The 12,082-nt window shown below is 42.4% G+C and overlaps 2 protein-coding genes across 2 annotated transcripts; one reads left to right on the top strand and one right to left on the bottom strand.

Annotated features, from left to right (window-relative positions):
* Nucleotides 1-5,076: 5,076 nt before the first annotated feature.
* Nucleotides 5,077-6,636, bottom strand: LOC103983276 (uncharacterized). Its single transcript, XM_009400501.3, has one exon. It carries the CDS (start codon nucleotides 6,251-6,253, stop codon nucleotides 5,183-5,185), a length of 1,071 nt encoding a protein of 356 aa, XP_009398776.2. The 5' UTR covers nucleotides 6,254-6,636; the 3' UTR covers nucleotides 5,077-5,182.
* An 867-nt stretch (nucleotides 6,637-7,503) lies between these two features.
* On the top strand, nucleotides 7,504-11,337 carry LOC135610720 (non-structural maintenance of chromosomes element 4 homolog A-like). Its single transcript, XM_065105568.1, has 7 exons — nucleotides 7,504-8,091; nucleotides 8,172-8,252; nucleotides 8,944-9,190; nucleotides 9,329-9,419; nucleotides 10,282-10,498; nucleotides 10,616-10,707; nucleotides 11,047-11,337. Exons 1-7 carry the CDS (start codon nucleotides 7,926-7,928, stop codon nucleotides 11,122-11,124), a joined length of 972 nt encoding a protein of 323 aa, XP_064961640.1. The 5' UTR covers nucleotides 7,504-7,925; the 3' UTR covers nucleotides 11,125-11,337.
* Nucleotides 11,338-12,082: the final 745 nt, after the last annotated feature.

Genomic DNA, 12,082 nt, shown 5'->3' with positions numbered 1-12,082 from the left:
GTAACATAGTGTAAACCCTATAGGCGGTCCATAGGACAAAGGAGAAAAAAGAATATTTCATATTTTAGATAAAAAAAATATACTTTAGAAAATTCTAAAAAATAGGATATCTTTCCAAAAAAAATCCAAAAAAAGATTTTTTTTTTTTTTCTTAGAATTCACCCCAAGAACATATAGAAAAAGAATGTGGGCCGTGACTTAAGTTGTTAGGACAGCCATCACCTCATCGTCACTGGTTGGGCTTGCAAAGCCCATGGGTTTTTCATGGGCTACTCGACCCGGGCCTAGGCCGCCACGTCGGATCTATATTGCCTGGCGAATCAGAGACTAAAAGCCGAAGCTGAAGTGCAATCCGGGAAGTTCATATTTTTAGGTGGTTTACTTAAAAGAACCGCCTAAAAGGCAGAAGATTTGGGAAGGCTATATAAAGCGGCCTGTCGAGCGCTGCACATCACACGGTTCTTCCTCTGCCTTCTCTTCTTTTCCGTTTCCCCTTGCCAATTCTGAACCCTAGACTCCCGAATCCTCTCTGAAACAAGAAGCCGTCACTTCCGATCCAAGAACTCAGATCACGGAGGCGTTGGCCTTCGCTGATCGACCGCTCCTGTTGCCCCGGCATGGCGACGACTGGGGCGTTGGACAATCTCCCGATGCCAAGTCCTGAGGGAGATTCCTCATGGTTTGGCGGTACCTCTGTTTCCTTCTTGTTTTCTTCTCCTTGTTTCCATTTTTGGATCGAAGCGATTATACTTTTAGGCTTCTAAGATCGATCTATATCTCGTTCTCCGTGTTTCGGATTGCAGCTTCTAATGTCAGGTTGTGCTCGCCGATGTTGGAAGGGGTTACCGCACCTGGAACGTTTGACGCACCAAGAGAAGGACATGACCGTGAAGCTCGAAGCAAGGTTGTGGATGTCTTATGGAAACCCAAACCCTTCACTGGCTAAGGTACTCTTTCTAGCCGTATCGGTCGTTTGCGTAGTACGGTTAATAGGGCATGGGGTATCAGGACAGCAAGCGGGGTCATGATCTGATTGACTTTGACATGAATGTAATTTATCTAACAGGTCGAGCTGTCTCTTCTTTCCTGGTAAGATGTCTGTAACCATAGGAGCAACGAAGCACATTTGACAGGAGCGCTAGGGTTCTAAGTGACCATTGATTGAATATTACTTTGCATTGTTTAAAATCTTCATTCAGTATCTATCTGTTCTTGTTGAGAGATGATAATACCAATTCTGTGACCCTTGACCTTATTCTAACAAATGCCTATAATGTTGACATGTGGTCCTTATAAAGAGATAGAGATGGTTGTAGATCCTTTAAATTTAGGATTCAAATTGAACTGGACATGTATCATTATCAATTTCTATTGTAAATTATATAAATAAAAGAGAAAGAGCAGTCGCACGGGTCTGGGGAGGTCATTGTACATAATCTTACCTTTAAATATTTAAAAAGATGGTTTTTGTGACTCAAATCTTGGTCTAGTAGGTCTCAAACGAGCAACCTTACCATTGTCTCGAGACCCGTCTACTGTAAATTAGATAAATCTCTTTATAAATTAAATTGCATGAAGGAACTTGCATGTTACCTTGGTTTGGAACTTGGCAAAATTTAGTGCATTGCTAATGGTAACATTTTATGCTCGGCTGCAATGGAGTGCAACTCACCGTCCATCTATTCTAAAATTTATGGAGCTTTTGATTAGATCAAATCATTTTAACTTTTCTCATTGGTTTTATGCTGTCATCTTGTTAGCTTTTCATCAACTACAAACTGATGAGACAACAAGAGAAATTCCTTAAAAATACAGTATTTAATCTACGTTGAAGCATGTGAAGTGTCATGATGCAATATTGCTCTTCTTTTTTTATATGTTCATCAGGAGTATTCTATTTCTATTGTGATAAGTTTTGCCTAATGTTTTGATGTTTATGCTCCTGACCTTGTTGCAAATTTCATTACAGAAGCAGGCATCAGCTGCGTCCTAGCTTCATTTATAACCAGCAGTACCTTCCATCCTTAATCATATTATGATGTGAGTACATGAATTTTCCTTGACTATATAGCTTCAATTTTGTTGTATAGGAGTAGAACATGTTTTTGTAGTAAGTATGGTCACTGATGGCGAAGTTTATCTTTACATTGGCAGCAGTTGATTGAGTCCTGTGTTCGTAGTTCACTGTCTCCAGAATAATCCCATCGATGCTTGCTGATGGATTTGAAGGATGAGCGACAATAGAGGTACATCAAGCCATTTCGGCTATGCTTCCCTCTCCCCTTTTTCTACTCATGCATTTATTTGTTTTTTTTTTTTTGTTATTTGGGTAATGACCACGAGGTCGATGATTAATCAGATGGTGGGATCAGCTGGTTTAGCAAGGGGTGGACTCTCCCCTTCCTAGTGCTTGTAAGAGATATAGTCCTAACCCCGTTAGGACTCTCCCTTGCTAGGGTCAGCCTCCTTAATTGTCCTCCAATTTGGCTGTAAGGCTTCTCCCAGTCCGAGTGTAACTCTGATTGGTTATGCTAAAATTAGAGTTGATGTTGGTATGATCAAAACTTGATCTTGAGATTGGGCTTGCTTGGTGTTTGACTAGGTTAGATTTGAATTAGTGTTCGAGTCAAACTTTAATTGAGCTGAATTAAACTTCGATCGAAATTCAATTTGAGTTGAACTTAGTAAGACATAAGTTGCATTTGATCTAGACCTTGAGTTTATTCGAGCTTGAACTTGATTTGGTTGGATTATGGCCGATTTGAAGTTTGACTTGAACTTTGATTGAATCAAACCGGAGTCTATTTTGGATCAACATCCTTTTGGAGGAAGGGGGCCCTGTTTGATGTTGGAGTAGCTCTTGTCAGCATCGGTATCTGAGATGATAGCTTGCGTTAACAAGAGGAAGAACGTGATGAGAAGAGGGCTCTGTGTGCAATCAGAAGATGGTGGCAAATGATGCTTATTGAGAAACATGTCCTCCCTTGGGAACAGAACATTTGGAGGAGAGGTAATTGTCTTCTCTGAGTCGAGGTCAAAATGCACTCGTCTTCTTGCCAGATCACCTAAAGGCATGATTACCCAGAGTCGGTCGACAGCGCTAGATTTTCTAGTCATTTCCAAGTCTTATTATTTTATAGCTTCAATAGCAAAGCAACGACGAGTAATGATGGCAACGAATGATTACGCAGATGACAACAGGTAATTCCTCTTGGGCTCTTGGGCTCGTTAGCATCGTGATTTTTATATTTTAAAAAAATATATTAAAATATTAATTAATAAATTATTATATTTGATTTCGTTTTTAATAACACTATCTATTTATTTGGAAGTCGTTACGATGTGACATCAGATATCGAATTGATACCAAATTCAAGGATAAAATGATTATTTCATATACTAATATATTCGTACAAAGCCTCACATGATTAAGATGTTGTTGCTGATAGAAGATAAGATTTTTTCCTTCTTTGTTATGTAGAGATAAGGGATGTGATGAATGACAAGTTTCGATGGTCGTAGAGTCTCGTCTCACCTGTTCTGATATCATGTTGAAGAGAATAGAAGATAAGAAGTTTTATTGAAGTAACTTTCTTAACATATCCATCTCCTATTTATAGGGATTAGGAAAGAGGATTTTCCTCAACATAGAGGATTTTTCTGATTTCTTCGTATAGTTGGAGAAATATTATTTTCTATCATGAAAAAATCTTATCTTCTATCAGTTGGTGTCAGGCTATGGTCGACCCGGTTCGATGCCCTCGTTGCCCCCTTTCGGGCCCACATCGCTTGCGTCGCCATGGACCCGGACGCCCCTCTCGGCTCTGTTGACTTCACCCTATGCATCGATTCCCCTAAGCGCAGGCACGTGCATATCCCACATAGGTTCTACGGCGATCCCTTCATTGTTTCATTGCTTTGCTTGCTTTGTCTCTCTCCTCAACCCTTGCAATTGCTTCAACCCCAAGCGCTTAAACTTCCCTTCGACTACTGAGGGTTGGTCGCTGGCGGGAGCCACCCGGTATGGAAGTGCTCATGGCGCTGGAAGTGACGGTAATGCCTTGGAATATATAGTTGCACAGCATGTCCATCTTAAATCAGCTAACAAGCATACCAGCTGTGCAAGTGGTGCATGCGGATATGGTGATTTAGTTGACTGGCCTCCGTTCTCTTCTATGATAGCAGCAGGAAGTCCTATCTTTAAGTCGGGCGAGGGCTGCGGTGCTAGCTGTCAGGTATCCATTTGCTTCGAAGACGTGCACATCAAACTTTGTTCAAAAGATCGACTTTTTTAACCTTGGTGATCATGGAAGATTCGATGCACGGAGAATGCTGCACGCTCTGGGAATCCGGTGACGACTGTTCTCACGAATGAGTGCCCTGGCAAGTCTCGCCGAGCCCGTCCACTTCGACCTAAGCGGCACTGCGTTCGGGGCCTTGCCAAATTCTGGACAATCATATCAGCTTTGCAACGTCGTCGATCTCCAAGTACTGTACACTCGGTGACAACTCCTGAGCTTTTTCTACTGGTTTGTGCCATCTCAAAGAGGAACTCAGTCCCAACACCAATTAAGATAACACCATTTCACGTGGCATGTTTGTATAATCGCAGAGTGGACTGCAACTACGTAGGCATCGACGTCGCCTTCCACGCGGAAGTCGCCTACTAGATCACGGTGGTCATCGAATACGGAGGGGACGGAGATCTCTCCGCGTGTGGACATCAAGGACGTGTCGTCGACGCCCAACTCTTTATAGAGGGGGGTAGCCGCGTCCTGATCCAGCAGCAGCAAATTTTGTACCAATATTTTAGTACATGAAATAATTATTTTATCTCCGGCGTCAGCTCAACGTACGATGTAACGGGCAGTGAATTTTATGAAATAAAATATTGTTAAAAATAAGATTAAATTTAATAATTTACTAATTATGAGGATCCAATGTAACTTTTTTTTAAAGTGAACCGGACCCGTAGAAATTAGCCCGATCAGAACGTTATTATATCTCATAGAACTGTTACTCGAGTTCGCTAAAGACACCTAATTAACTACACAGTTTCATCCATAAGCCCAGACATGAAATCATGGTAGTATATTTTGAAAACCATGGTAGCATATTTATCGGCTCATCTACAATTCAACAACCTTCCACTGAGCGCAGATCAAGTGTTCGACGTTGGTGCTCACTTCCCGGAGGAGCCGGTGGCAGCCATCAGCGCCTTCTTCAGCTCCTCGTTCACGTCCTCCGTACGCGCTTTGACTCCAGTTCGCAGCGATTTCCCGTCGATTCGCCTATCTTTGGTGTCCGTCGGCGCCGATGGTGGTGGAGGCCTCATCTCAGCCTTGCCGCCCCGTTCGACGCCCCTCCATTCCTTGACCTGGGCTCCGCCGGATGTCGGGGCCTGCCTTCTCGCGAAGACCTCGGCACAAAGCTGCCGCACGTCCCTTTTGAGAACTCCGTTCTCTGCCCTCAGCGCCTCCAGGTGCTGCTTCACCGACGACCACGGCTCGGCCACCACCCCGGTGACGGACTCGCTCTTCTGTTCCCGTGCCTTATTACCTTCCACCATGTGCTCGATCGTGATCTTAGTCATCACGAGCTGTGGAAGCCTCCGGAACGAGATCCCATCTCCCGCCGCGGGGTCCTCGCCATTCGCGATGCGGAGCTCCGCCGGCAGCCTTACCCCCCAGCGGAACCTCAGGGCCGTTGGCCCTCGCAGCGGAAGGACACTGCTCGCTCGGAGCTCTGTGCCGAAAAGCAGGCTGCGGGCATCGTCGACGGAGGCGACCCCGGGGCCGAACCCGTTCACGCTCTTACCGTCGTGGAAACCATTCTCCGGAACTGTGGATCCGAAGCCAGCCTGCGGCGGAGGCGTGCCTGATCCGGATCGAGCGATCCTTTTGAGGGAGAAGTCGCCGAGGCGGGGCTTGAAAACGACGGAGAAGAAGGGGCTGCCTCCGCCCCATGCGAGGGGGTTGAACTCAGCGCACATGCCGAAGGGGGCGGCGATCGGGGAGCCGAGGGCCCCGGTCCCCATCCTTACGGCGAGACAGAAGGGGCTGCGGGTGTCGTTGGGGCGGTAGGAGAGGCGAACGCCGGGGCCGGCGTCGAAGGCGGTGCTGAGGTCGAGGCGGAGGTCGCGGGGGTCGCCGGCTGTGAAGGCAGAGAGGAAAGGGAGGCCGAGGGCGGTGAAAGGGAGCTTGGCTCGCAACAGGGGACTCCGATCCTCCCGGAGCTCGAGGGATGCCTTCATGGCGACGCCGAGGAGTGGGAGGGTAAATTCGAATCTCGCCTTCTTCTACCACCTGTGATCGTCGGTCGCCATGAAAGAGCGGAAGACTTGCTATTTCGCGATTGATTTGGGTGATGGTGGTGGCGATTTGCGAGGAGCATGGGAGAGAGGGCGGGGCGGCGACGGCGTTATCCTTCGTCCCTGGCTTGGTTGGATGCGAGAAAGAGCGTCGCGTCACTATTATAACGTGCGGTAAGGCATGGGGACACGTAACTCAACTGCAGCCGTTTAGATTCCACCGTGAACGACACATGCCACGATGAAACAAAACAATGATAGAGAGCAGGTACTCCAAAGATAACTTGGCTAGAAGAAAAATGCCGCTCTCCCAAGCTTGATAACATCACCTTCTTCGACTCAGGTACGCAGCAACGTCTTCTATGGAAGCCGCTCATGGCACATTTTGATTGCGGTAATAGACAAAGGACATTCGGACTAATACAGAGCGACACCTCAAATCCGAACGAGGTGACCATGTGACCTCTGTATTGTTTGACGTCGGATACCTTGGAGTTGTTTCTGTAAAACTTGTGATGGCACCAGACACCCTAGAGTCGTTCCGTAAAACTCGGGACGACGCCGCACGATATTGACCTATACGACGTTGGACACCCCAGAATCGTTTCGCAAAACTCGAGATGACGTCGAACGACGTCGACCCGTACGAGTTGATCGATGCTTGTTTGCATGGTACAAGTCATCATCTCGAGGAGTCGACAACCATTAAGGGATAATGTATGACTGATTATCTCGTCACAGGTATAAAAGTTAACCCTCTTACCAATGAGGGGGACTTCGAACACTCAATTCTCTCTTACTCCACTCAAATATAATTTTAACTTTGAAGGGATCGAATCGAGAAATCTCTCTCCTGATCTTGACTTGAGTGTAGGAGCCCGACGATGAGGCCCATAGGTCATCTCGATCTAATGCCCACTTCTTCCACCTGAACATTTGCATGGACAACCTTACGCATTCAAGATTGGACCAAGTCGTGTTGACACCTCAGCCATGGTGTAAAGGTTCACCAATAGCTCTCATCTGGTTGAGTACGAGAATGATAGTTTGAATCCACACCTCATCAATATCCCTTGATGATATGAAACCTGGGTTAGATTGACCGGTTGGATTAGAAAATTAGAGAATGGACCCCATAGGATTTAAGTACCCTTGATTATAATTATCATTTTGTGTACCTCATAATATCATCATTTTCTTCATTTTTCTATCATTTCATTTTGCGTTCGGATTTAACTATAATCATATCGCACATTAGAGTTTTTATTTCGATACATTTCACAGATATATCTAATATGAAGTATTTAACAGCTGTGATCATATTGACGTATATTACAAAGCCGCAAAAAGTCCGTTCCCTTCACTGCTTCGGATGCGCGCACGAACTCGCTCAAGTTTCCCGGCAACAGCGCGCGGGATATCCGAACGATCCTCCCATTGCGGAATCCCCTATCAGTTACCGCTCCTCTTCCCGTCCTCTCGTCCTCCCGTCTTTTGCTGCCTTCTTTAGGGTTTTCGATTAGGGCTCGGTCGGGAGATCAACGCCGGAGTATCTCGTGGGAGATCTTTCTGGCTTCCGCGAACAATAATAGCTCCTCTGCTGTAGACTCGACCCATGGCGAGGGCTGTTAAGAGAAAGCCGGAAACCAGGGGCGGGACGGTGGCAGAGGTGGTGGGAGGCGAGCACGGCGGCAGCAGCGACGCCGGGCGGCGCCGGCAAGGGACGGCAGACCGCCGTATTCTTCGATCTCGTTACATTGCCGTCAAGAACCTCATCAGCAGTGCGGATTTTTCTGCCGTCTCTTCTTAGGTAAACGAATTAGGTAATCCCTTGTGCTAATTTGTGTTTTCGCTGCTTCAGGTAAACGGGAGGATATCACAGGCGCTAAATCGGAGAGGTTTAATTCGATCATCACGGAAGTGGAAAGCTTGCATGAACATGGTAAATTTGCCGATCCTCCAAGGATTTGATGTTTTTACCTCGTATATTTCATCTTTCAGCTCCCGATGTTATGCCCTACTTGCCAACCTTCTTCACGCTGTTCTAATTCCCGTCAACCTGATCTTGTTTCGTGAGTTACTGATATCCCACGAAATGCCACTTATGCTCATGATCGAGCGCTGACTCGCATGGTGGCGATGCTCTTTGCTTGTCGTTTGGCGGGCTTTTGTAGTCTCATCACAGTGAGCGATGTGGTAATTCTTTTTAGCAATTTCTCTTGGTAATTTCCCACCTGGAACAGTTGGAATGGAAGGCTTACAGTAGTAGTTATTGCTTGTGTGGCTGGCTTGACTGCAATGATCAATAATGACAACTGAGCTCCGGTGTTTTAGATTATTGGCTGTGTTCATTGTTCAGTTGTGATACGGCAGCCTCCACAGTATCATCCATGAACAATTTCTGTTCTCTTTAGTGCTTCTGTGCTTTGCTTGGGATGTTCTGCGTGACATGAAAACTGCATATATTATGCTGAAGATCCATTTAGGTGTGGTGAATTGTTTTTCTTATGGCTTTAACATTGAACAATGTTGGCTTGTTCCTTTTCTTCTCCCTTAAATGCTTTGAAGTGAGTGAGATTTGAATAACAAAATTCTGGATTCTTTTTTCTCTTTTCCTTTGCATATCATTACAGTTCAGAGACCTAGGGAACAAGTTGCAGATGCTGAGGCTCTACTGGACATTGCCAACACCTTGTTAACCTCAGTTAGGTCCCAAACAAGCAATGGAGTGACACCTTCTGATTTTGTGACTGCATTGCTAAGGAATTTTGGTCAACAACAAGGTGAAGCAAATATTGAGAATATTCCAGTTTTCAACTGGGATGACATTGGTCATGCAGCTTCTCATGTTTTTAGGACTGCTCCTGGATGCCCTACGATGTAATGGACCAATCTAAACTGTAAATTCCCATGGTCTTTGAAATGTGTTCTGGTTTGGCTTTCAAATAGTTTCAAAATAAGTAGATCCTAGATATTGTTGCCTGTATTCTACTTCTCATTTGTTATTCACAATGTCAGGATCGGTCCCATGTATACTGAATTGAAACAGCGCAAGGTGGTTGTTCAGAGAAAACGAACAAGGGCTACTGAAAGCAGTCATCCTGATGAGGTATCAGGTGTTGTTTGTTTAGATCCTTTTTATCTGTCAAAATATTTTCATCTCTTTATCCTAATATATTGGTCAATATTTTTCTTTGAGCTGTAATAGTTAATAATTATATTGGAAAAAGAAGAGTGTCACACTATTTCTACATTGTTACTTCTATTCAACATTTTCTCTTTAGATGTAAAGATTTGAAGTTTAGATATCTATTATATGAAAATCTATTCATTTGTTTCCAGGCAATATCATGTACTTTCTCAAGCACTGGTTATCTGTTATTTGTCTTGGCTTGTCGTCGACATGCATTTAGCTGCATCATAACTGCTACTCCTCTTTGGAGTTTGAATTATCAAATACATAATTTATTATTTTAGGCAACTTTCTGTAATTTCTGAAGGACCTCTTTTGTCAAGTATTTGTTTTTCTATGCTTGCTACAGAATATATTAATATGCAATCTTCTACAAGTTTTGAATATCTATGTTTTGATATTTAATCATTCAATTTACTATTTACTATATTGAGCACTATTACATGGTTTCTGAAGGACCACTTTTTTTTATCGAGTTTTGTTGTCTATGCTTGCTGTTAAATTCATTAAGTGCATCATATCAGTAAGAAAACACTGCAAGATTTAATGGATTTGCAGCTGCTCATAATGTTTTAGATAGAATATGGTCTGCTGTTATCTGAAGAACATCTTTACTGTGGCAATTACATTATACTGCTAATGTTTGTGGCAATTGATTCCCCTGCATTGAATCTAGTAGTGACGGGTAGGTCTGAACATAAGTTGTAGCCTTGTTGAAGTTGATTGCGATTGTTTACATGCTTCACTCAAACAATGTCGTTCTTTCATGAACTTACAGCTCATTGATGCTGGGTCTGAGGTGAAGGCTGATACCGAAAAGAATATGTCAACCATATTTGAGATCTTACGGAGGAAGAGAAACGTAAGGCTGGAAAATCTAGTGCTGAACAGGGGATCTTTCTCCGAGACTGTAGAGAATATATTTGCCCTCTCATTTCTTGTTAAGGATGGAAGAGCTGAGATTACGGTGGATGATAGTGGGCATCACCTAGTTTGTAGGTCTTTCATCTTTGAATGCTGCCTTTTTCTTTTGGACTCCATCTTGATCTTTGGTCACATTCTCAAACACATTCGGTTGCATTGCTTCTGACATACTTGTTGATCATGGTTAGCTCCAAGAAATGCACCCAAAGCCTCTGCAGTGGCATCTGGCGAAGTATCGTACAGTCATTTCATTTTCAGATTCGATTTTAAAGACTGGAAGGTATTGCTTCTTTAACCAGGTTCTACTAACTTTTCTTTTATATATATTACAAACGTTACGAAGTGAATGAAGAACTTCTTAGATGACTGGTTTAAGAGGAATATGGGCAGAATTGCCAGTTCTTGGGCTTCTAAAAATTTATCGATTTCTATGGCACAACCTTAGTGCTGCACTGCTTCTTCGTGATCTTAATAATGTTCGAATTGGTAAACAATCATAGGGGGTAAGATTGTAAACAGAAATCAGTAGAATTATTGTGTACTAGATTGTCACTTTTATGTTCTAAGATGTCACTATGATTGCATTTGATTCTTCCTGATTCATGTTATGTTTTTGCAGTTGATGATGGACTCTGTTGCTGCTGGGGAAGAGCTAATGCCGCATAGAACTTTTGCAATGGATGATGTGGTAGGTTAACTTACATTTTATTGAACTTTGGCAAAGCTTTGGAGGCCTAGGCGTCTCAGTAGAAGAAGGACATGTATATATTAGCCATATGGTTTGTTCAGCTATCTTTGGAGAAAGTAAGAGTCCAGTGATTTTTTTTCCAATGTCTTAATAGCTTCATACCACATGTATTATTGACATTCGTTCTTTTGACTAATTAATTAACCCAACTATTTATACTGTGAGTTTGGGAATGTCATGAAATACTAACTTGTGATGCCAACCAATTAGTTTATTTTTTATTTAAATAAATGTAAAGTTTAGTAATATTTTGGCGTATGTAATGAATTGTGAGAGAGGAGAAAAACAAACCAAATACAGAAAATAAAAGATGACGTAAATCAAAAGTATTTTTGATTGAAGATTATGAATCGGAAGATTCATCTTTAACAACTGAAGATTATTTCTTAATTCAAATTAGAAATATTATCCCTGTCAAAGAAATAAATTTATAATTGTATATAATCGTATTTATAATTTGATGGATGATAGATAACAACAACAACAATAAAATCGTATGTCCTAACTATTTAAAGTTCACTGCTTAAATCTTTTATCGTTATTAAAATCTATAAAAATTCATATATTTAATTAAATTTAAAATATTTAATATTTATTTATAATTTTTATTAAATTTTTTTATAATCTTCTTTAAATCTTCCCGTATCATTAATATTAATTATTTCTTCTTTTCTAAATATCATATTCTTGTACCATTAAATATCTCCTCATCTTTGTTTCATAATTATTCATGAATAAAATATTTTTTTATATTAAAATATCTTATATTTCATAATAACTCAACACATCAATCAATCCTAACATCTTCTTCTCAATAACATAAATTTTTTTATATCATTTTTCTAAACTATCTCAAAAAATTCAATGATCACACAACTCTCAATGACCTTTATCATTTTACCCATCA

The sequence above is a fragment of the Musa acuminata genome, chromosome BXJ2-4 (genome assembly GCF_036884655.1).
Source record: "Musa acuminata AAA Group cultivar baxijiao chromosome BXJ2-4, Cavendish_Baxijiao_AAA, whole genome shotgun sequence".
Classification (NCBI taxonomy): domain Eukaryota; kingdom Viridiplantae; phylum Streptophyta; class Magnoliopsida; order Zingiberales; family Musaceae; genus Musa; species Musa acuminata.
Note: the sequence above shows the minus strand (reverse complement) of the source record. Positions and strands in the feature narration are given on the sequence as shown.

Coding starts and splice junctions, on each gene's coding strand:
- LOC135610720 (XM_065105568.1), top strand. CDS start 7,926: ATGGCGAGGGCTGTTAAGAGAAAGCCGGAAACCAGGGGCGGGACGGTG. Junction 8,092..8,171: donor CGTCAAGAACCTCATCAGCA/GTGCGGATTTTT, acceptor TCGCTGCTTCAG/GTAAACGGGAGGATATCACA. Junction 10,708..11,046: donor TCGATTTTAAAGACTGGAAG/GTATTGCTTCTT, acceptor ATGTTTTTGCAG/TTGATGATGGACTCTGTTGC.
- LOC103983276 (XM_009400501.3), bottom strand. CDS start 6,253: ATGAAGGCATCCCTCGAGCTCCGGGAGGATCGGAGTCCCCTGTTGCGA.